We start from the raw sequence: 24,627 nt of genomic DNA on the forward strand, positions 1-24,627 counted from the left end.
TACTCAGCAGTACTCTGCATACTCAGCAGTACTCTGCCATACTCAGCAGTACTCTGCCATAATCAGCAGTACTCTGCCATAATCAGCAGTACTCTGCCATAATCAGCAGTACTCTGCCATACTCAGCTGTACTCTGCCATACTCACAGTACTCTGCCATACTCAGCTGTACTCTGCCATACTCACAGTACTCTGCCATAATCAGCAGTACTCTGCATACTCAGCAGTACTTGCCATACTCAGCAGTACTTGCCATACTCAGCAGTTACTCTGCCATACTCAGCAGTTACTCTGCCATACTCAGCTGTACTCTGCCATACTCAGCTGTACTCTGCCATACTCAGCAGTTACTCTGCCATACTCAGCACTACTCTGCCATACTCAGCTGTACTCTGCCATACTCAGCAGTTACTCTGCCATACTCAGCTGTACTCTGCCATACTCAGCTGTACTCTGCCATACTCACAGTACTCTGCCATAATCAGCAGTACTCTGCCATACTCAGCACTACTCTGCCATACTCAGCTGTACTCTGCCATACTCAGCAGTACTCTGCATACTCAGCAGTACTCTGCATACTCAGCAGTACTCTGCATACTCAGCAGTACTCTGCATACTCAGCAGTACTCTGCATACTCAGCAGTACTTGCCATACTCAGCAGTACTCTGCCATAATCAGCAGTACTCTGCCATAATCAGCAGTACTCTGCCATAATCAGCAGTACTCTGCCATAATCAGCAGTACTCTGCCATACTCACAGTACTCTGCCATACTCACAGTACTCTGCCATAATCAGCAGTACTCTGCCATACTCAGCACTACTCTGCCATACTCAGCTGTACTCTGCCATACTCACAGTACTCTGCCATAATCAGCAGTACTCTGCATACTCAGCAGTACTCTGCCATACTCAGCTGTACTCTGCCATACTCAGCATACTCTGCCATACTCAGCAGTACTCTGCCATACTCAGCTGTACTCTGCCATACTCAGCTGTACTCTGCCATACTCAGCAGTTACTCTGCCATACTCACAGTACTCTGCCATACTCAGCAGTACTCTGCATACTCAGCAGTACTTGCCATACTCAGCAGTACTCTGCATACTCAGCAGTACTCTGCCATACTCACAGTACTCTGCCATAATCAGCAGTACTCTGCATACTCAGCAGTACTCTGCCATAATCAGCAGTACTCTGCCATAATCAGCAGTACTCTGCATACTCAGCTGTACTCTGCCATACTCAGCAGTTACTCTGCCATACTCAGCTGTACTCTGCCATACTCAGCATACTCTGCCATACTCAGCAGTTACTCTGCCATACTCACAGTACTCTGCCATACTCAGCAGTTACTCTGCCATACTCACAGTACTCTGCCATACTCACAGTACTCTGCCATACTCACAGTACTCTGCCATAATCAGCAGTACTCTGCATACTCAGCAGTACTCTGCCATAATCAGCAGTACTCTGCCATACTCAGCATACTCTGCCATACTCAGCACTACTCTGCCATACTCAGCACTACTCTGCCATACTCAGCAGTACTCTGCATACTCAGCAGTACTTGCCATACTCAGCAGTACTCTGCCATACTCAGCTGTACTCTGCCATACTCAGCTGTACTCTGCCATACTCAGCAGTACTCTGCATACTCAGCAGTACTCTGCCATACTCAGCTGTACTCTGCCATACTCAGCTGTACTCTGCCATACTCAGCAGTACTCTGCCATAATCAGCAGTACTCTGCCATTACTCAGCACTACTCTGCCATACTCAGCTGTACTCTGCCATACTCAGCAGTTACTCTGCCATACTCACAGTACTCTGCCATAATCAGCAGTACTCTGCCATACTCAGCTGTACTCTGCCATACTCACAGTACTCTGCCATAATCAGCAGTACTCTGCATACTCAGCAGTACTCTGCCATACTCACAGTACTCTGCCATACTCAGCAGTACTTGCCATACTCAGCAGTACTCTGCCATACTCAGCTGTACTCTGCCATACTCAGCTGTACTCTGCCATACTCAGCAGTACTTGCCATACTCAGCAGTACTCTGCCATAATCAGCAGTACTCTGCCATAATCAGCAGTACTCTGCATACTCAGCAGTACTCTGCCATAATCAGCAGTACTCTGCCATAATCAGCAGTACTCTGCATACTCAGCAGTACTCTGCCATACTCAGCACTACTCTGCCATACTCACAGTACTCTGCCATAATCAGCAGTACTCTGCATACTCAGCAGTACTCTGCCATAATCAGCAGTACTCTGCCATAATCAGCAGTACTCTGCCATACTCACAGTACTCTGCCATACTCAGCTGTACTCTGCCATACTCACAGTACTCTGCCATACTCAGCTGTACTCTGCCATACTCAGCTGTACTCTGCCATACTCAGCATACTCTGCCATACTCAGCAGTTACTCTGCCATACTCAGCAGTACTCTGCCATAATCAGCAGTACTCTGCATACTCAGCAGTACTTGCCATACTCAGCAGTACTCTGCCATAATCAGCAGTACTCTGCCATAATCAGCAGTACTCTGCCATACTCACAGTACTCTGCCATACTCAGCAGTACTCTGCCTACTCAGCAGTACTCTGCCATAATCAGCAGTACTCTGCATACTCAGCAGTACTTGCCATACTCAGCAGTACTCTGCCATAATCAGCAGTACTCTGCCATAATCAGCAGTACTCTGCCATAATCAGCAGTACTCTGCCATAATCAGCAGTACTCTGCATACTCAGCAGTACTCTGCCATAATCAGCAGTACTCTGCCATACTCAGCACTACTCTGCCATACTCAGCTGTACTCTGCCATACTCAGCAGTACTCTGCCATAATCAGCAGTACTCTGCATACTCAGCAGTACTCTGCATACTCAGCAGTACTCTGCCATAATCAGCAGTACTCTGCATACTCAGCTGTACTCTGCCATACTCAGCTGTACTCTGCCATACTCAGCAGTACTCTGCCATAATCAGCAGTACTCTGCCATAATCAGCAGTACTCTGCCATAATCAGCAGTACTCTGCCATACTCAGCTGTACTCTGCCATACTCTGGTTGTTACCGTGTTATGAATAACCTCTTCTCATTATTGTTGTTTATCATTTTGTGAACCAGAAGACATGCGTCATTCATTATCTGAAGTATTGTTATTTGAAGCTGTTTGGATTGTTACCACTGTTTATTATAAGCTATTCTGGGCGGCATTATTGCTTTCAACTTGCAGCCAAACAACGTTTTTATTGTGTGGTTCCGGGCGATTAGTTTTTGTGACTTATTGCTTGCTATTAGAAACCAGGTCAGTCATCTATAAGAACAACTCGCTCGCTGTTATCTAAGGCCAGTTCCCTGTTTTCTACTTTGAATCAAACCACCGTTTTCTTTTTATTTACCTGGGTTAAACTCACTGGTTGAAGACATGAGCTGAGCTATTACCTTATACATAGTGTTTTATAAGGTGCGAGAGAGCAATGGTGATCAGCATTAACAAGATGTGGGCCAAAACCTGTTATCTACGTGCTGGTCAGGAGCAAACTCTCTGGGTTCGAATGTCCTCTGCTGCTTCTGTGTTGGCCAGAAACAAACGCTGTGAGTTCGAGTGCGTTCTCAAAGTGTTCTGTGACGTTCACCATCAAACGGTGCGGTGTGGGTCAAAAAAGGTGTTCTACGTGTTCTGTGTTGGTTGGTGTTAATACATCTTCAACACGTGTTCTGTCTTGACCTTACCTCGCTGGGGTCATGGATAGGTCAGGTCTCTTATACAGAGTATGATAATGATTATAATACTCATGATTTTAATAAGTGATGATACGTTTGTAATGATATCAAGTTTATCATTATATGAAACTAAACAGATACATATAAACACAATCATGACATGATAACTGTCATTATTTTTTTATAACGAAAAGTGTGTGGTCATCCTAAAAAATTATTTATCACAGTTCTGTGACTTTCTGTCAACAAGTATCAATGATTTATAAACAGAATGGATAAATTATTTGTAATTCATATAGGATTTTGACTCATATAGGACACCTTTGACCTTTGACCCCTGAGCGAGGAAGTCAGGAAAGTTTGGTACCTTAACGTCGGTGTACGAAAGTGTTAATGATGTCAATGGGCAGCGGGAATACAATGGTGGAGTTCTTTTCTGCCGAGATGGTGCTCAGTGTCTGCAGGTAGCGGAGCTGTTGGGAGGAGGAACAGTGTACAGCATTAAGGCAAGCTAGCGGGCACAGTGGCCCTCAGGCACGTTTATGGTACGAAATGGGACAGCCAGACGACCTGTTGGTCTATGACCAATATATCTGATGGAAGACAGTACGTGGGGCTGCATGGATAAGGCAGGTAACACAGGACATGACGGTCTTTGACGAGGTCATCTGCTGGAGGACAGTGGTTGGGAAGGACAGGTAACAGAAGACCTGATGGTCTATAACCAGGTTATCTGCTGGAGAACATTACATGGAGCTACATAGATAAGACAAGTATTGGAGGACCTAATGGTCTCTGTTTGGAGGACGTTAGATGAGAAAGGAAGGTCACCAGATGGTTTACTGCTAGAGGACAGTAACAGTATCCTAAATACATAAGTAATGACATCCTACAAGGCGAGAGCTCAGGAGTATATGATATTAGATAAAAGTTTGACTTTCACGTGGACTTTTATCATGATGGATAATCCTACCACTGGTCCATGTCTGTGAGGGTTGTTGACTGAGTTGTGTTGTGAGGATCGATGATGTTAATGATTCAGAGCTGGGTGGGGTCGGGTATTATTACACGCAGCACGGTAGGTTCAAGGTTTAGCCGTGAACCCTAAACTGAAATGTTGGGATCCAGAGGTGAGCTACAGGCCCTGACAGGAAACATAGACCGCCTAGGGTGAGTCTGGCCCTGACGGATAGCATGGGGGACCTGGAAAGAAGCACTGGCCTTGACGGGTAACATGAAGGTCCTGGTGGGTGAAACACGGCTTCTGATGAACCACTGGTCCGTCCAGAGGGACGTGATGCACCAGGGTCATGTGCTTTGTGTGTCCCCTATACAAAGAGGAACAAACACGGACACACACCCCTGTGCGCCTTGTACACAGGAGTGAGATTATTGAGGGTGATCCGACGGTGAGGATGGATGGGTGTGCTCCTCATAATGGTCTGGATGGCTGGGTTTATGTTGGCTCAGTTATTGGTAGAAACACATCCTCTCATATCATTATTTATCAGACAATAAAGGCAACATGAAATGTAGAATTTGTGGTCAAATTTGTAAATGTTTGATACTTTTATCGATAGCTTCCACTGTTAGAGTGAAAACCTTCAATATCAATATACACAATTCTTCACTGGAATTCATATATATATGAAAAAAGAAGCAGTCATAAGGGACAGGAAAGCAATATTCGTTAGAAATGCTCTGTCAGAACGTGGTAGCATCTGGAAAGCTCTGTAAGAAAGTCCCACATCATAAGTGTCCGTGCGAGCCTTCTGGTCAGTATTTTGACCACACTGAAGACAGAAGGCAGATGTGACCCTGAGACGCAGAAAAGTTGTTCCACTGAGATAAATCCAAATGTTCTTTTCATTAACAACTCGATCTCCTTTAACGACAAACGAATCATGTGTCACCGTGTCTACTGAAGACTCATTCATTCCCTCAAATAATGCGTTATTCACACTCAATCTCCCCTGTGACTCTCTCTCCTTTCTACCCTCCAGGTGAGTTTCATTGCCATTTAGAAACACCTTTCACTCCTGGGACTTTGTTTCATGTTCTTGCTTTCCATGAGGTCCTCTCAAGTCTACAGAAGTGTTAGTTCTAAGAAGCTGCCCCTTACCCGTATATCTTTTTCATTCTAAACCACCTCCTTAATAATTTTGAAACCTCCTATCAAGACGCCATCCGCATCAAAGCGTAAGACAAGACAGTTACAAACAAATAAACAGTCGGGCAAGATAAACAGCGCAGAATTCTACACCGGCATCGCTAAAGTGAAGACATTCTTTCACCTTTTAAGAGACGTTTGTAAGAAGTGAGTGTCTCCATGCGCCAACCTCGACGTCTGAAGCCTACGTACCCGAGGTTAGGAGGAACTTCAGCCAGTGTGGCTGTGAGACTGGAGGGCCCGACTGAGGCTCCCAAGAGAAGCTCTAATGCGGGCCAACTAACTTGTCTCACAATACTATTACTTTAAACATGAAGGTCCCTCTCTCAGGTGTGTATCCTGGAGGTCTTGTGGCTGCTACAGTACCTTACAGTGCAACCAGAGTCCTTGAGCGAAAAAAGGCCATAAAAGGCACTTAAGCACTCAGGATGCGCTGAGGTACTCACTACACCTTCGAAACAATGACGGCAGTACATCACATTTCACTGACAAGGAGTTCCCTCCTTGCAGGCGCAGGAAGGCGTTGAAACATACGCAGGGAAGAAAAGTGAGTCTAAGCCACAAGTGCATCTCCAGAATATCACCGTATGTGTTGCATGAGTGCATTACGGGTGCTATGTGCAGACAGGTGCTTCAGTGTTGTCATCAGGGGGGAGTCCACAGTCACTATTGTGTTTCCTCTTGTGCGACGTCCGCCCCTTGACGGTGATGCGAGCACGGGCCTCAGGCGACTATGGGCAAGAGTTGTGTGGTTTGTGTGGCGATCGTGAGTGGTGGAAATGTGACGGCAGACCAGCGGCAACTGCCAATCATATAGTTAACTGATCATGCTATTTATGAGTTTTGACTCTAATAAAAACTTAATGCGTTAGTCTGGCAAGCCAAAAACACTTTGGCAGTTGCCTCTATACTACCACAACACCTAGAAGGAGGAAAAAAATGAGAATAAACAACATACAGAGAATAGGTATGCTTTTTCGAAGGATATGTTTGGCTCCGTCGATCTCGCGGTTCGGAGTTGCAATACTGGAACGCTTTGTTTACTCTCTCTTTGGTGAAGCGATACCCACAGGTTGCTAGTTGGCGAGTAGGCTAATGATTATTTCTAGAAATATACATTCTGGTTCAATTAAATCAGTTTTACTGTCATTCTTTAGCTTGCGGTGACTTAAAAATGCAGGTAGAGTCATAATGTAGTTCTTTATTCTATCAAAAATAATTCCTTGGTTCAGTCTTCGTGTGTTACTGTCAGTTCTGTAGCAATGTAATTAATTACATTTTTGGAGTTTAGTTTTAATTTCATACACCATAAAGAGGCTCAGATTTTACAATGATGAAAAAAGTTCTATTCGTCACTGTGGTTAATTGCCGCTTATCTCTACTGGGTTCGGATGTTTGATCTTCATGCATATGTTGAGGAAATCTATGACCTCAGTGAGACCGATGCTTTCACATCAACCGCTGCAGAAGCCTCAGGTTATATAGTGCACTGCTGTGTGCTTGGTTAGGCTTATCAGTAAAGAGTGGCCTCGTGCTTATTGTGAGTAAAGAAAGTGTCAGGAACGGTAAAGTGTAACAGTTATCTTGACACACTCGACTGCAAGTCAAGGAGACGACCAGCTGTCGTTGCGGACTGGAAATACTGTACCGTTCTGGTCGTGAACATAAAGTGTACAACGGAACAACTGGCCAATATCCACTGAGGATGAAATACTCTTCAGCCGGTAAACTTAACTCTAACAACCTCCCAGCTGCTGTTCAGGAAATGGCCATGGATAGTCCTATCCCAGGAGACGGCTGGTACAGCTAAGTAAAGACGCCTTTATTGACTCATTTATATCCAACGTCGCCGTCAGCCAAAGAGAGAGCAAGCGAGGTCATGGTAGGTCATGTCAGGTCAGGGGTAGATTTAGGGGCGAGGGAGGGAGGGAGGTGAAAGAATTAGTGGAGGACTTACAGTGACAGGAAGAGGGGTCAAATTTATTTCTTAAAGGTGGTTATGAGTTACTACCAGGAGACTAAAAGGTGTGTTGAAAGGATTTTGGGTATCTTAGGAAGGGTTGGGGAGATACTGTTTGAAAACGCCATGCAACCTTCAGTTCAGGCAAAAGCCAAATGAGGCACAAACCATTGCTTTATTGTTCACTTGGAACTTTGGCTGGATTCATGTGACATTCCAGAATCTTTGTATCATGCTTATTTATGGTTATATATGTATATATCAAATTTTGCAGCAGGGTTTAATTTGAGAAAAAAGGGGGGCGGGATTGAAGGGTAGCAGCATTGCAGCAGAACATGCGAAAAGTTGTGGATAGGATGCTAGGGTGACGGGAAGAGCCCGCGTGGAGCTCCTTCCCCAACCATCCTAAGAAAGGAGGCTGCTAGAACACCTTCACCGTCACAGCGGCAGGCTATCCACAAGCCCTTCGATACTGATCGACATTTCACGCATGCTAGGCTGAACTTATTATTAGTATTAACAGAAAAAGGGAGAGCTGTTGCATCGGCATTGACGCAAGGACTGGTATATTCACAAGACAAATAATATATATATGGTTATAGATTTATATTTATGCTTATATAACTATATAGAATATACAATGGTTTAGCTCAAGGTCCAGGTATAAGGGTGATCTGCTTGTAAGAGGGTTAGGAGTGATGAGACCTAAGGCTGAGGGACGTGTTGTGACCAAGGCCGTGTACTGAACACGTAAGGACGTCACAGTTTCCTAGTGTCAGGAGGATAAACTGAATGTGTGGGGAAACTAGGCACAGTGAAGGAGCGTGTGTGGGTGTGGGTGTGTGTGTGTGGGTGTGGGGTGAGGGTGGTGAGGTGTGGAATTTATCGGGTGGTCTGTGCAAGAGGGGAAAGTTAGTATGTACAGAAAACTGTGACTGTGAGGTTGAGCTACTCTCTCAAGGGGTCATATAGAGCTACTTTGCGAAACTTTGAGCAATATCAGCTGTATCGCAAACCACTCCATCCAGCCCTCATACTGTTAGTAAAACCAACACAAGTCGTACAGAACACTCGCATGCAGTTCAAGTAGGACGTACACCATGGAACCCCTTGCAGGGGAAATGTCCTTCAGACACGTATGTAACGTTACTGGTGCTGTCATAATGAGTTTTTGAACATCTTTTACTATCATCTGAGGACATCTGTTCCATGATAGGTACCTCCATCATACCCTACTCCGGTAGATTACCCTTATAAATGGACCAAAAGTTGAGCTTCTGCCCGCTCATAGGTTGCTGTGATGGGGTCACTGAGCTGCCATGGGTCAGCCAGTGAAAAGGACGTCTTATCAGCTGCGCCTGCTGAGGGAACCTTAGAGTATGCTGGGGGAATCTAGAGTTTGGACATCAGCAAAACTGAGGAGTTGTCCCACGTTGGAGAGGAACTGAAGGGAAGTATAGTTCATATTACAGAAAATGATGCGACAGATGTATCTCTGAAACTTTGTACTCGTCCCATCAAAGCAGTCCAAAGCCAGGCTTAATTATCAGAGAAATATCTTGTCTTTGTCATTCATATTCATATTTTTTTTTAAAGTTTGCTATTTCACTGATACGTCACTGTTAACCCCATATAATGTTTCACTCAAGTCTCTAAAAATCTCTGAATCAGATATAAAAGTCATCTAAAGTCACCTCTACATAGCCTTGTAGATTTATTTTACAGAATGTGGTCGGAAAGAAATTCCTATGAAATGAGAAGTGTTCAGTGAGCGCAGTTCGGCCATCAAGCGATAAAATAATTTCTGTTCATGTGTCCAAACTCAGTCACGTTCCTCAGCGTACTCAATTGCGAGGTTCCTAAGATTCGACTCAGCTGATAAGGCCGTATATCCCTGGTTGGTTTGGTGGCGTCCCATGGCTCCATAGGGGTGAGTGTGGGCACCCATGACACCATGGGGGTCAGTTAAGAGTCTGCTACAGTCACACAGTCAGGCATATGATATATATCGACGACAGCCAAACTGTACAAAGCTTCTAAGTTTCTACGTTTTGACTTGCCCTCGGTGGACATCGTTGGCTAGGGCTCCTCTCGGGTCTAACATGATGGACAGTTACCTTCTAGGACCATGTATCTTTTTAAGGTTTCTAAACTACGTTATACTAATAGTTTGGTCTCATGTAGATCACTGCGTTATCAACTAGTGTTTGTTGTCTTGTAAGTGAAAAATGATTAAGGTGATTATGTACATTACGTTACGGGATATGCTAATCAGTGTCTCTGCAATGAACTGTGGTGCTGAATAAATGTGCGAATCATCTGTAAAATTGTCTTTTTTTGTACTAGCCACAGAGGTAGACGGAGAGAGGGAGAGAGAAAGAAAGAAGACCCAGCTCATCCGTATCTCGAACCGAAGAGACCTAGGCCAAACTACCATATTCCGTCCACCGAAGTCATAAGCCAGTGTACCTGGTTTACTCTGCCTCCTTGTGTTTCGGAATCATATGCGCTAAGACATCAACGGGCAGCGGGAATATAATGGTCGAGTTGTTTTCTGCCGATATCGCGTTCAGCGTCTGTAGGTAGCGGAGCTGGAACAAGGGACGAACACCGTTATCTCTGTGGTACTGCAGGAGTTGGCGAGAGTGATGTGTGGCAAGCACGTCCAGGGCTGGGGAGTCCGTGGGGGCGTACCCAGGAATGAGGGCAGAGTCAGGGGGCTGAACCAAGGACAAAATCGGGGAGGTGGAGGGACATAACCAGGGATACAGAATTAGGAAGCATGGCTAAAAAGTGCTGCTGGTGAAGGGCAAAGGCGCAGAGCACCAGGAGAAGGGAGGGATTCAAGGAAGCTTTTAGTTACCTGAGACCTTGGGTTTGGTTACGGTGAATTCCTGAGAGGGCAGGGAAGGCCATAGCCAAGATGAAGGCAGGGGTACAGCAAGAACAGCTGAGGCCTGTGAGGCTGGCTCCGTGGGCATAGGTTCAGGCCCCACACTAAACCCATTTCCACCTCAGTGCTGAAGTCTGCAGACTTTTGCGGAACAGCGAGAAAGCATAACTGAAGCAAGTAAGGCTTTCCATCTTTAAAGCTTTTTGGATACAAGACAGGTATAAAGATCCCAGTTGTCTAAATATGAAGAAAAATTTTTTTGATATTTAAGTAATGATCGCAGTTATCAACTGTAGCATGGTAGAGGATAATCTTAGATGGTGAGGATTACTGGCGAGTCCAGCGGTGTGTGGGAGATGATAACATCAAGATGAACATGATTCAACTGAAGGACTTACATGTGGAAGTGTGGTATTTTTATTTTCTCTTCTGGAGTAGTCATAAGACCCAAAAACATTCCTACCATTGTCCTTTCTGGGATGTATACATAATTAACAGAATTCTATGAACATTATAGCATTATCATTCCTTCAAGAGCGCCATACCTTGGGGAATCAGCTGTTTTATGTATATTACGATGCAAACCAACAACACTTGGAGTCGTCGACTGACTCGGCCTGGTGGCCGCCGCATGGGTAGACAGCTATGGCTTGCTGTCCACCGGATACACAAACAATTCATAAATCTTGCTCAGCACAACGGTGAAGCTGCATGAATATCAATACTTATACGAAGACAGACCATGAGAACTCTTTCCAGATCTCAGGTTATTAACATGCAGGTTCTCCTGACCTTCGTACGCCGCGCAACGCAGTTCAGAGCTTTCATACCAAAGGTTAGGATCCTAGAGCTCAGGTGATGATGGCAACAAATAGGAAGGGAGCATGATCATGTGACCTTTGGGTATGATGGTGTCATCTTTCACTTGACTCTTAAGTTTCAGGTCGAAGACCAGGCCATGAGTACGGACGTGTTCAAGAATCCGCACGATCTTGCTCAAGAGTTAAGCTCTTCCTCACAGCCTCACCAGGTTTACCATTCTTGCATCTCCATGTTATATCACCAGGTCACCAAGAGATTATCACCAGTGTCATTAAGAGTTTATCATTGGTGTCACCTGGTATTTCACCGATTATCATTAGTATCAAGTGGTGTTTCACTAGTTAGTATCAGTGTCAACTGGTGTTTCACCGGTTATTATCAGTGTCAACTGGTGTTTCACTAGAGTTTATCATTAGTGTCAACTGGTGTTCCACCAATTTATCATCAGTGTCACCTAGTGCTTCACTAAAGTTTATCACTAGTGTTACCTGGTGTTTCACCATAGTTAATCACTTGTGTCACTTGATGTTTCAACAGGGTTTATCACGTGTAACCTAGTGTTTTATCATGTTTTATCATTAGTGTAACATGGTGCTTCATCAATGTTCATCACTAAGATCAACTGGTGTTTCAACAGAGTTCATAATTAGTGTCGCATGGTGTTTCATCAGGGTTTATCACTAGTATCACCTGGTGTTTCATCAGGGTTTATCACTAGTGCCATATGATGTTTCATCAGGTTTTTCACTAGTGTCACCTCATGCTTCATCATGATTTATCATTAGTGTCACCTGGTGTTCCATCAGCGTTTGAAACTAGTGTTAACTGATGTTTCATCAAGGTTTAAACCAGTATCTCATGGTGTTTCACCAGAATTTTTCACTAGTGTCATATGATGTTTCATCAGGATTTATTGCTAGTGTCACCTCGTGCTTCATCATGGTTTATCATTAGTGTCACCTAGTGCTTCACCAGTTTATCATCAGTGTCACCTGGTGTTTCACTAGGGTTTATCACTAGTGTCACCTGGTGTTTCACCATAGTTTATCACTAGTGTCACCAGGTGTTTCATCGGGGTTTATCAAGTGTAACCTGGTGTTTCCTCATGTTTTATCATTAGTGTAACATGGTGTTTCATCAAATTTATCACTACAATTAACTGGTGTTTCATCAGAGTTTATTATCACTAGCGTCACCTGATGGTCCATGGTTTATCATTAGCGTCATCTGGTTTTTCATCACGGTTTGTCACTCATGTCCCTTAGTGTTTCACCAGGGTATATCACTCTTGTCACATGGTATTTCATCAAGGTTTAACGCGAATATCACTTGGTGTTACGCTAAGGTTTTTCTCTAGTGTCACCTAATGTTTCAACAGGTTTATTCATTAGTGTCACTCGGTGTTTCACCAAGGTTTATCACTAGTGTCATCTAGTATTTCATCAGGATTTCTCACGTGTGTTACTTACCTGGTATCACAAGATTTATCCCCAGTGTCACCTGGTGTTTCACGGGAGTTTATCATTAAGGTCACCTGATGTTTCACATGAGATTTTAACACTAGTCACTCTTGGTTTTTCGTTAGAGAATATCGCTAATATCACTTGGTATTTCCCCTGGATTTACACCTAGTATCACCTGGTGTTTCATCAGTGTTTACCACTAATGTCACATGGTGTTTCACTAGAGTTCATCACTGGTGTCGCCTGATCGTTCACCTAGTTTTATGTGGTGTTTCATCATGGTTTATCACTGTTGTCAAATCGTGTCACTAGGGTATCATGTTTTTATCATTAATGTAACATGGTGTTCCATCAATGTTTTCACTAGAATCAACTTGTGTTTCAACAGAGCTTATCACTAGTGTCATATGGTGTCTCATCAGGGTTTATCACTCGTGTTATAAGTTGTTTCATCAGAGTTAATCACTAGTTTTACATGGTGTTTCATCTGGGTTTATCACTAGTGTCACCTCATGCTTCATCATGGTTTATTATTAGTGGCACTTAGTGTTTCACCGATATATCAGCAGTGTCACCTGGTGTTTCACTAGGTTTTTATCACTAGTGTCACATGGTGTTTCACCATAGTTTATCACTAGTGTCACCAGGAGTATCACCATAGTTTATCACTAGTGTCACCAGGTGTTTCTTCGGGGTTTATCACATGTAACCTGGTTTTTCGCCATGTTTTATCATTGGTGTCACATGGTGTTTTATCAAATTTTTCACTAGAACTAACTTCTGTCTCAAAAGTATTTATCAGTAGCGTCACCTGATCTTCACCATATTTTATCATTAGCTTTTTCATCAACGTTTATCACTCATGTTCTCTAGTGTTTCACCAGGGTTTATCACTGGTGTCATATGGTATTTCATCAGGGGTTTATCACGAGTATCACTTAGTGTTACACTAGGGTTTTCTCTAGTATCACCTGATGTTTCAACAGGATTATTCACCAGTTTTACTCTGTGTTTCACCAAAGTTTATCACTAGTGTCATCTAGTGTTTTATTAGGGTTTCTCACGCGTGTTACTTACCTGGTATAACGCAAGATTTATCGCCAGTGTCACCTGGCGTTTCACCGGAGTTTATCATTAGGGTCACCTGGTGTTTTATGATAATTTCTAACACCAGTTTCGCTTAGTGTTTCATTAGGGTTTATCACTAATATCACTTGGTGTTTCCCTTGCATGCATACCTAGTATCACCTGGTGTTTCATCATTGTTTATCACTAGTTCCACGTGATTTTTCAGTAAGGTTCATAACTGGTGTCCTGATGTTTCACCTAGTGTCATGTGGTGTTTCATCATGGTTTATCAATGGTATTACCAGATGTCTCACTAGAATTTATCACTGATGTCATATGGTGTCACTAAGGTGTATCACTAGTGTCACATGGTGTTTCACTAGGATTTATCACTTGTCACCTGGTGTTTCCTCATGTTTTATCTTTAGTGTAACATGGTGTTTCATCCAGTGTATCACTAGAATCAACAGGTGCTTTAACAGAACTCATCACTAGTATCATATAGTGTTTCATCATGGCTTATCACTGGTGTCATATGGTGTTTCATCAGAGTTAATCACTAGTTTCACATGGTGTTTCATTAGGGTTTATCAGTAGTGTCACCTCAAGCTTCATCATGGTGTATCATTAGTGTCACCTGGTGTTTCATCTGGGTTTAAAACTAGCGTCACCTGATGTTTCGTCGTGGTTATCATCAGTGTCTTATGGTGTTTCATCAGGATTAATCTTTAGTATTACCTGGTGTTTCACCAAAATTCATCACTAATGTCAAGTGGGATTTTATTAGCGTTGATCATTAACATCACCTGGTGTTTCACCAAGGTTTATTACTAGTGTCATCTAGTGTTTCACCAGTGTTTCTCGCGTGTGTTAAGTGGTATTTCACAAGGATTTGTCACTAGTAATCACCTGGTGTTTCACATGAGTTTATTACTTGTGTCAAATGGTGTTTCATCAGAATCTATTACTAGTGCCACCTGATGTTTCACCATGGTTAACTATTAGCGTCATCTGGTTTTTCATCACGGTTTATCATTCATGTCCCCTAGTGTTTCACCAGGGATTATCACTCATCTCATATGGGTTTCATCAGGGTTTATCACTAGTATCACTTGATGTTTCACCAGGGTTTATCACCGGTGTCATATAGTGTTTCACAAGGATGTACAATCAATGTCACATGGTGTTTCATCAGGGTTTATCACTTCTCACCTGATGATTCACCGTGTCATATAGTGTTTCATCATGGTTTATCACTGGTGTCATATGGTGTTTCATCAGAGTTAATCACTAGTTTCACATGGTGTTTCATTAGGGTTTATCAGAAGTGTCACCTCAAGCTTCATCATGGTGTATCATTAGTGTCACCTGATGTTTCATGATGGTTTATCACTAGCGTCACCTGATGTTTGATTTAGGCTTTATCACTAGCATCATTTTGTCTTTCACCAGTGTTTATCACTAGTGTCCCCTGGTGTTTCACCGGGGTTTATGACTGGTGTCAATGGTGTTTCATCAGGATTTATCACTAGTATCACCTGGTGTTTCACCAGAGTTTATCACTTGTATCAAGTGGTGTTTCATGATCGTTTATTATAACTATCACATGGCGTTTCATCATCGTTTATCACTATAGTCACATGGTGTTTCATCATCGTTTATCACTATTGTCATCTAATGATTTACTTTGGTTTATCTCTAGTATCACCTGGCGTTTCACCAGGGTTTATCATGTGTCACATGGTGTTTCATCATAGTTCATCACTACTGTCACACGGTGTTTCATTATCGTTTGATAACTATTGTCATTTAATGATTTACTATGGCTTATCATTAATGTCACCTGGTGTTTCATCAGGGTTTATCAATAGTTTTCCGTGGTGTTTCATCCAGGTATATCACTAGTGTCAGTGGTGATTCATCAGCGATTATCATTAGCATCATCTTATACCTCAACATACTTTATCATCCTTGTCATATAATATTTCAATAGGGTTATTCGCTAGCGTCACCTCGTGTCTCACCAGGACTTATTTCTTGTGTTACCTACTTGGTGTTTCACAAAGTTTATCGCTTGTGTCACCTGGTGTTTCACCAGAGTTTATCATTAACGTCACCTTGTGTTTCACCAGAGTTTATCACTAGTTTCACTTGGTGTTTCATTGGGGTTTATCACTTGTGTCACCTGGTGTTTCCCCAGTGTTTATTCCTAGTATCACCTGGTGTTTCATCAGTGTTTATCACTAGTGTCATCTGGTGTTTCACCAGAGTTTATTACTAGTGTCATCTGGTGTTTCACTAACGTTTTCTCACTGTCATAGGGTGTTGAATCAGGGTTTATCATTGGTATCACCAGGTGTTTCACCAGGGTTTATCACCATTGTCACATGATGTTTTCTAAGGGTTTATCAATAGCGTCACAGGGTTTATCACTACTGTCACCTGATGTTTCGCCATGGTTTATCATCAGTGTAACCCAGTGTTTCATGGAGGTTTATCAATAGTATCACGTGGTGTTTCATCAGGGTTTATCACTAGTGTTTTATGGTATTTCATCTATGATCATCAACAGCGTCACATGGTATTTCATCTACGATTATCAACAGCGTCACATGGTATTTCAACAGAATTCATCACTTGTCACCTGATGTTTCACTATGGTTTATCAATAGTGTCACCCAGGGTTTCATAAAGATTTACTACTAGTGTCACCTGGACTTTCATAAGGTTTATCATTAGTGTCATTTGGTATTTCATCTGGGTTTAACGCTAATATCAGCTGGTGTTTCACCAATGTTTGTCACCAGTGTCACTGATATTTCATCAGGGTTTACCACGAGTGCCACTTGGTGTTTCACCAGGGTTTATCACTAGAGTCGCCTAGTGTTTTACAAGGGTTTATCACTTGTGTTTCCTAACTGGTGTTTCACAAAGTTTATCGTTAGTATTTCCTCTTGTTTCGCTAGAATTCATTACTAGTTTCAGTAGGTGTTTCTTTAAGATTTATCGATAATGACACTTGGTGATTCACCTGGATTCATACCTAGTATCACCAGGTATCTCATCACTATTTTTCACTGGCGTCAAATGGTGTTCCCACCGGGTTCATCATTTGTGTTGTCTACCTGGCGTTTCGCTAGGTGTATCACTAGCGTCACCTGATTTTTCAGCAGGGTTTATCACTTGTGTCAAATGGTGTTTTATTAGGATTTATATATATTGCCACCCAGATTTATACATTTACACCTATCATCACCTGGTGTTTCAGCGTTTATCACTAGTGTTACATGGTGTTTCACCTGGGTTTATCATTTGTGTTACGTACCTGAAGTTTCAACAGGTAAATCATTAGCGTCACCTGATGTTTAGAAAGTGTTTATTCACTAATGTTTCATGATGTTTCACCAGGGTTTATCACTTGTGCCACTTGGTGTTTTATCAAGGTTTATCGTCAGTGTCATCTGGTGTTGCATTAGGGTTTATCACTCCTGTTATCTGATGTTTCGTCAGGGTTTATCACTAGTGTTATCAGGTGTTTCGTCGGTGTTTATCACGAGCGTCATTTGCGTTTCGTCAGAGTTTAATCGTGCCACCTGGTGTTTAACAGTGCTTATCACTAGCGTTATTTGGTGTTTCATTAGGGTTCATGAAAAACATCATCTGATGCTTTAATAAAGTTTAATGACTGAGAGTTACGATGAATGTCACTTTTTTTTCCAGGGCATATCATTAATGTCGTATGGTGTTTCACTAGGGTTTTATCGTTAATGTCATATGTTGTTTCACCAGAGTTTATCTTTGACGTCATATGTTGTTTCATCAGGGTTTATCACTGTTGTCTATCATAAAAGGGTAATCACCAAAGTCATATGGTGTTCCATCAGGGTTTGTTATCAACGTCACATGTGTTTCACCATGGTTTATCACTAATTCCATTTAGTGTTTCATTAGGGTTTATCACTAGTGCCGCCTGGTGTTTCATTAAGATTTATACCTAGTATCACTTGATGTTTCAGCAGTGTTTAACACCAGTGTCACATAGTGTTGCACTAGGGTTTATCAGTTGCGTTACTAACCTTGTGTTTCATCAGGTTTATCGCTAGTGTCACCTGATCTTTCACAAGAGTTTATCACTAGTGTGACATAATGTTTCTCCAGGGTTCATAACTAGCTTTATTTCGTGTTTCTTCAGGGTTTATAACTAGTGTCATCTGGTGTTTCACCGGGATTCATACGTAGTTTAACCTGGTGTTACATCAATATTTATCCTTATAGTCAATTGGTGTTTTACTAGGTTTTTCCACTAGTTTAACCTGGTACTTCATTAGGGTTGATCACTTGTGCCACTTGATGTTTCGTCAGAGGTTATCAATAGTGCCACCTGGTGTCTCATCAGCGTTTATCACGAGTATCAATTGCTATTTCGTCCGAGTTCATTGCTAGTGCCATCAGGTGTTTCATCAGGGTTTATCACTAGTATTACTTGGTGTTTCATTGGGGCTTATGAAAAATATCAACTGGTGTTTTCATAGGTTTAGTGGCCTAGTTTTATGACGAATGACGTCTCTTTTTTATCCAGGGTTTATCATCAACGTCACGTGATGTTTCAGCAGTGTTTGTAAGTAGTGTCATATGATATTTCACCAGGGTTTATTATCGACGCCATATGGTGTCTCACCAGGGTTTATCACTAGTGTCACCTGGCGTTTATAATCAAAGGGTTTATCATTAAAGATATATGGTGTTTCATCAGGAATTATCACGTTTCACTTGATGTTTCAGTATGATTTACCTTGAGTGCCATCTCGTGCTTGACCAGGATTTATACCCAGTATTACCCGGCGTTTCATCAGTGTTTATCACTAGCGTCACATGGTGTTTCAATATGGTTTATCACTTGTGTTATATACCTGGTGTTTCATCAGGTTTATGGCTAGCGTCACCTGATGTATCAACAGGGTTTATCACGAATACCACATCGTGTTTAACTGGTGTTTTTACTAGTTTCGCTTGGTGTTTCATTAGGGTTTATCATTAGTGCCACTTGCTGTTTCACCGGGATTTATACCTAGAATCATCTGGTGTTTTATCAACGTTTATCACTAGTATCACTTGGTGCTTTATAAGTGTTGATCATCAGTGTCACCTGGTGTTTCATTAGTGTTTATCACGAGTGTCAATTGCTGTTTCGTCAGAGTTTACCATTGGTGCCCCCTGTTGTTAAGTAGGCTTAATCACTAGTGTTACTTGTTTCATTAACGTTTATGGAAAATATCACCTGCCGTTTCAACAGCTTTAATGAAAACGATTTATGAAGTGTTTTATTTTATTTGCTAGGGTTTATCATGAAGGTTATTTGGTGTTTTACTGGGGTTTATCATCAGCGTCACATGGTATTTTACTATGGTTTATCACCGACGGCATACGGTGTTTCACCCAGGATTTATCAATAGTGTCATCAAAATCATACAGTGTTTTACCTGGGTTTACCATCAACTTCACGTGGTGTTTCACCAGGGATCATCGCCAGTTTCACTTAGTGTTTCGTTAGGATTTATCGCTAGTGCCACCTGATGTTTCACGAGGATTTATATCTAGTATTATCCAGTGTTCCATAAGTTTCTATCATGTGTCACACAGTGTTTCACCAGGCTTTATCATTGATGTTTCATCAGGCTTATCGTTAACGTCACGTGATGTTTCAGCAGGGTTTCTCCCATGTGTAACATGGCGTTTCACAAAGGTTTTCACCAGTTTCACTTGGTGTTTCATTAGGGTTTATTACTAATGCCATCCAGTGTTTCACCAGGATTTATACCTAGTATCACTTAGTGTTCTATATGCGTTTATCACTAATGTCACTTGGTGCTTTATCAGGGTTAATCAATAGCGTCACCTGGGGTTTCTTCAGTGTTTATCACGAGCATCAATTGCCGTTTCTTCAGTGTTTATTATTAGTGTCACATGCCTCAAGGTTTATCACTGGTGTTACTTGGTGTTTCATTGGGATTTATGAAAAATATTGCCTACTGTTTTATCAGGTTTAATGAACAAGATTTATGACTAATTTCGCTTTTTCTTAGCAGGGTTTATCATGAACGTCATATGGCTTTTCACTAGGTTTATGTCAACGTCATAAGGTGTTTCACTAGGGATTATCATATAGTCGTACGGTGTTTCGCCAGCGTTTATTACTATTGTCATCAAAGTCATATGGTGTTTTACCAAGGTTTATCACAAGCGTCACATGGTGTTTCATGAGAGTTTATCACTAATTTCAATAGGTGTTTCATTAGGGTACATTGCTAGTTTCAATTGTTGTTTTATTAGGGTTTATGCCACCAGATGTTTCACTACGATTTATATCTATATTATCTGGTGTTTCATCGGCGTTTATAACTGGAATCACATGGTGTTTCAACAGAGTTTATCACATATGTTACCTACCCGGTGTTTGATCAGGTTTATTGCTAGAGTCTCTTGATGTTTCAGCATGATCTATCATCAGCGTCCCATGTTTCAGTAGGATTTATTACGTTTCACTTGGTATTTCATTATTGTATATCACAAGTGCCACCTAGTGTTTTACCAGGATTTATACCTATTATCACCTGGTAATTCATCATTGTGTATCACTGGCGTCACTTTGTGTTTTGTTAAGGTTTATCAATTATGTCAACTGGTGTTTCATTAGAGGTCTATTAGAAGTGTCGCTTAATGTTTCGTTAGAGTTTATAACTAGTGTTTCCTAGTGTTTCATCAGTTTTTATCACGAGTGCCTCTAGCTGTTTCGTCAGAGTTTACCCCTCGCGCCACTTAGTGTTTCGTCAGAGTTTACCACTAGTGCCACTTGATGTTTCATCAGGGTTTGTTACTAGTTTTCTTGGTGTTTCACTAGGGTTTATGAAAAATGTCACATGGAGTTTCAATAGGTTTAACGACCATATTTCATAATGAATGTTGCCTCGTTTTACCAGGGTTTATTATCAACGCCATGTGTTGTCTCACCAGAGTTTATCACCAGTGTTACCTGGTGTTTATCATCAAAGAATTTATCATCAAAGTCATATGGTGTTTCACCAGGATTTATCATCAACTTCACATAGTGTTTCATCGGGATTCATCACAGGTTTCACTTGGTGTTTTACTAGGCTTTATCATTATTGCCACCAGGTATTTCACCAGTATTAATTACTAGCGTCAGATGGTGTTTCACCAGGGTTCATCACTTGTGCTGCTTACCTGGTGTCTCATCAGGTTTGTCGCTAATGTCACCTGATATTTCACTAGGGTTTATCACGTGTCAAGTTGTGCCTCACGAAGGGTTTATTATTGGTCTCACTTGGTGTTTCATTAGGGTTTGTCAGTAGTGCCGGCTGGTGTTTCATCAGGATTTATACTTAGTATCACCTGGTGTTTCATCAGGATTTATACTTAGTATCACCTGGTGTTTCATCAGGATTTATACTTAGTATCACCTGGTGTTTCATCGGTGTTTATCACTAGTGTCACTTGATGCAGTACAGGATTTATAACTAGTGTCACCTGATGCTTCATTAGCCTAACACTAGTGTCACTTGGTGTACGGTCAGGACATATCTCTAGTGTCATCTGGTATTTCATTTTTTTATCACGAGTATCAAATGCTGTTTCATTAGAGTTTATCAAATGTGCCACCCGGTGTTTCATCGAGATTCATCAGTAGTGTTATTTGATGTTTCACCGAGGTTTATGAAAAATATCAATTGGTGTTTTGATAGGAATGACCAAGGTTTATGACGAATGTCGCCTCTTTCATCAGGGTTTAGCATTAACGTCGTGTGATGTTTAGCCAGGGTATATTATCAACGTCATGTGGAGTTTTACCAGGGATTATCACCAACGTCATATGATGTTTCACCAAGGTTTATCACTAGTTTTACTTGCTGTTTCATTGGTGATGTTTAGCCAGGGTATATCATCAACGTCATGTGAAGTTTTACCAGGGATTATCACCAACGTCATATGATGTTTCACCAAGGTTTATCACTAGTTTTACTTGCTGTTTCATTGATGTTTATCACTGGTGCCGCCTCGTGTTTTACCAGTATTTATACCAAGTATCATCTGGTGTTTCATCTGTGTTTATCATAGTGTCACTTAGTGTTTCACCAGGGTTTATCGCTTATGTTATCTACCTGGTCTTTCATCGGGTATATCGCTAGCATTGCCTGATGTTTCACCCGGGTTTATCAGAAGTGATTCATGGTGTTTCACCAGGTTTTGTCTCTAGATTCGTGTGGTGTTTCATTAGGATTTAACACTATTGTCACCTGATGTTTCAAGAGAATTTATGCCTAGTATCACCCGGTGTTTCATATGCGTTTATCTCAAGTTTCACTTGGTGTTTTGTTAGGGTTTTTCACTAGTGTCACATGGTGTTTCATTAGCGTCTATCATTAGCGTCCCTTGGTGTTTCGTCAGGGTTTATCATTAGTGTTACTGGGTGGTTCATCAGTGTTTATCATGAGTGTCAATTACTGTTTCGTGAGAGTTTACGCTAGCGCTACCAGGTGTTTCATCAAGGCTTATCACTAATGTTAGTTGGTGTTTCATTAGGATTTATGGAAAGAATTATCTGGTCTTTTAATAGGCTTAATGACAAAGATTTATGACAAATGTCGCCATTTTGTTTTTACTAGGGTATATCATTGATGTCACATGGTGTTTCACCAAGGTTTATCAACGTCATATGGTGTTTCGACAGGGTTTATCATCGTCATATGTTTTTGTAACAGCGTTCAACATCAACATCATGTAGTGTTTCACCAAATTTATCACTAGTCTCACTTGGTATTTCATTAGGGTTTATCACTAGTGCCACCTGGTATTTCACCAGGATTTATACTTAGTATCATCTGGTTTTTCATCAGTGCTTATCATTGGTGTATCACTTGTGTTCCCTACTTGGTGTTTCATGAGGTTTATCGTTGGTGTCACCTGATGTTTCAGCAAAGTTTATCACTTGTATCACATGCTGTTTCACCAAGGGTTATCACTAGTTTCAATTGGTGTATCATTAGGGCTTATCATAGGTGCCACCTGGTGTTTCACCAGGGTTTATCATCAACGTCATATGGTGTTTCAACAGGGTTTATCATCAATGTCATATGGTGTTTCATTCGGGTTTATCGCCAACGTCATATGGTGTTTCATCAGGGTTTATCATCAACGCCAAAGGGTGTTTCACCAGGATTTATCATTAACGTCACATGGTGTTTCACCAGGGTTTATCATCAACGTCATATGGTATTTCACCAGGGTTTATCGTTAATGTCACATGGTGTTTCATCAGAGTTTATCATCAACATCATATGGTGTTTCACCTGGGATTATCATCAACGTCATATGGTGTTTCATCACTTTTTATCGCCAACGTCACATGGTGTTTCATTAGGGTTTATCATCAACGTCACATAGTGTTTCACCAGGGTTTATCATCAACGTCACATGGTGTTTCACCAGGGTTTATCACCAATGTCACCTCACATTTTATCAGTATTACTGGATAGTGTCATTAGTGTCACGTTAACTGTGTGTCATCTTCAAGCGTTACCGCCACACCACATCTCATCAACTGCCCCACACCGGCCACTAATACCTCACCAGTCATCAGTGTGTCATGTGCATTGTAAGAGTGCGAGCATCACTTGAGGTGTTGCCACAGTGTGTATCCACGTTACGTCGCCAGTATGTCACACAGTGTGTTACGACATGGGACTGTGTCACATACCACCCATATGACACTGGGGAAGACCGTCGTCTCTCAAAGCTATGAATATTTTCATAAATATTTTAAAAGTTTCGCAAATGAACGAAAATTTGAGATTTTTAAGTCTTTCCAGAGGTAAATAATGAGTCATACGTCTTCATTAAGAAGGCGGCAACATACAACTCTCTTATGAACACCCTGAAGATTCGTCCATTATACTAATACACAGACACCGAGAGAGAGAGAGAGAGAGAGAGAGAGAGAGAGAGAGAGAGAGATTCCCACTCGGGCTTGGCACACGTCCAGCATTTGGTTCTATTGTAAGGTGCCAACTGTTAAAAGTCTTTCTCTGACTTGATTCCAGGCGTCTGAATGGAAATTTCTGTGAAATATGATCTTATGGAGGTAATTAGTGCCTTTGGCCTGAGCTGGAGGCTCACATGCCGGCGTCGCTCCTCCACTCAACGGCAAACGTCCTCAACAGTGAGATGTTTGCCAGACGATTGGCTCGTGCTGGTGACAGATGACGGCATGTAGTGGCACTCACGCGGTCACAACCAGAAGACTGAAGGTTAGAGTAGCGTTTTGCTGCCTGACTCGGCCGCCTCAACCTTCCTCCGGTCAATGACTGGACTCTTATCCCCGAGATGTTTACGTCGTCTCCACGAGACACACGGGTTTAGGGAATCTGTCTCCTCGAACGACTTCAGTGACGTCACATAGGATGTAGCGCAGGAACTACAAGTAATGACTGGTGGG

The 24,627-nt window shown here is 41.9% G+C and overlaps 1 protein-coding gene across 17 annotated transcripts in view; it reads right to left on the minus strand.

The window, feature by feature from the left end:
• LOC139751634 (band 7 protein AGAP004871-like) overlaps positions 1-24,627 on the minus strand; it is a 948,509-nt gene that overhangs the window by 34,251 nt on the left and 889,631 nt on the right. For 3 of the 17 annotated variants that reach the window (XM_071667267.1, XM_071667266.1, XM_071667265.1), the window contains exon 8: positions 10,341-10,462. The exons of 12 other annotated variants lie outside the window; for them this stretch is intronic. In XM_071667267.1, coding sequence (XP_071523368.1) covers positions 10,346-10,462 — 117 coding nt within the window. In that variant the 3' untranslated portion in view covers positions 10,341-10,345. Of the gene's footprint in view, positions 1-4,108; positions 4,215-10,340; positions 10,463-24,627 lie in introns of all 17 variants that reach the window. 2 more of the 17 variants (XM_071667269.1, XM_071667268.1) reach the window with 1 other exon arrangement.

The sequence above is a fragment of the Panulirus ornatus genome, chromosome 11 (assembly GCF_036320965.1).
Source record: "Panulirus ornatus isolate Po-2019 chromosome 11, ASM3632096v1, whole genome shotgun sequence".
NCBI lineage: Eukaryota > Metazoa > Arthropoda > Malacostraca > Decapoda > Palinuridae > Panulirus > Panulirus ornatus.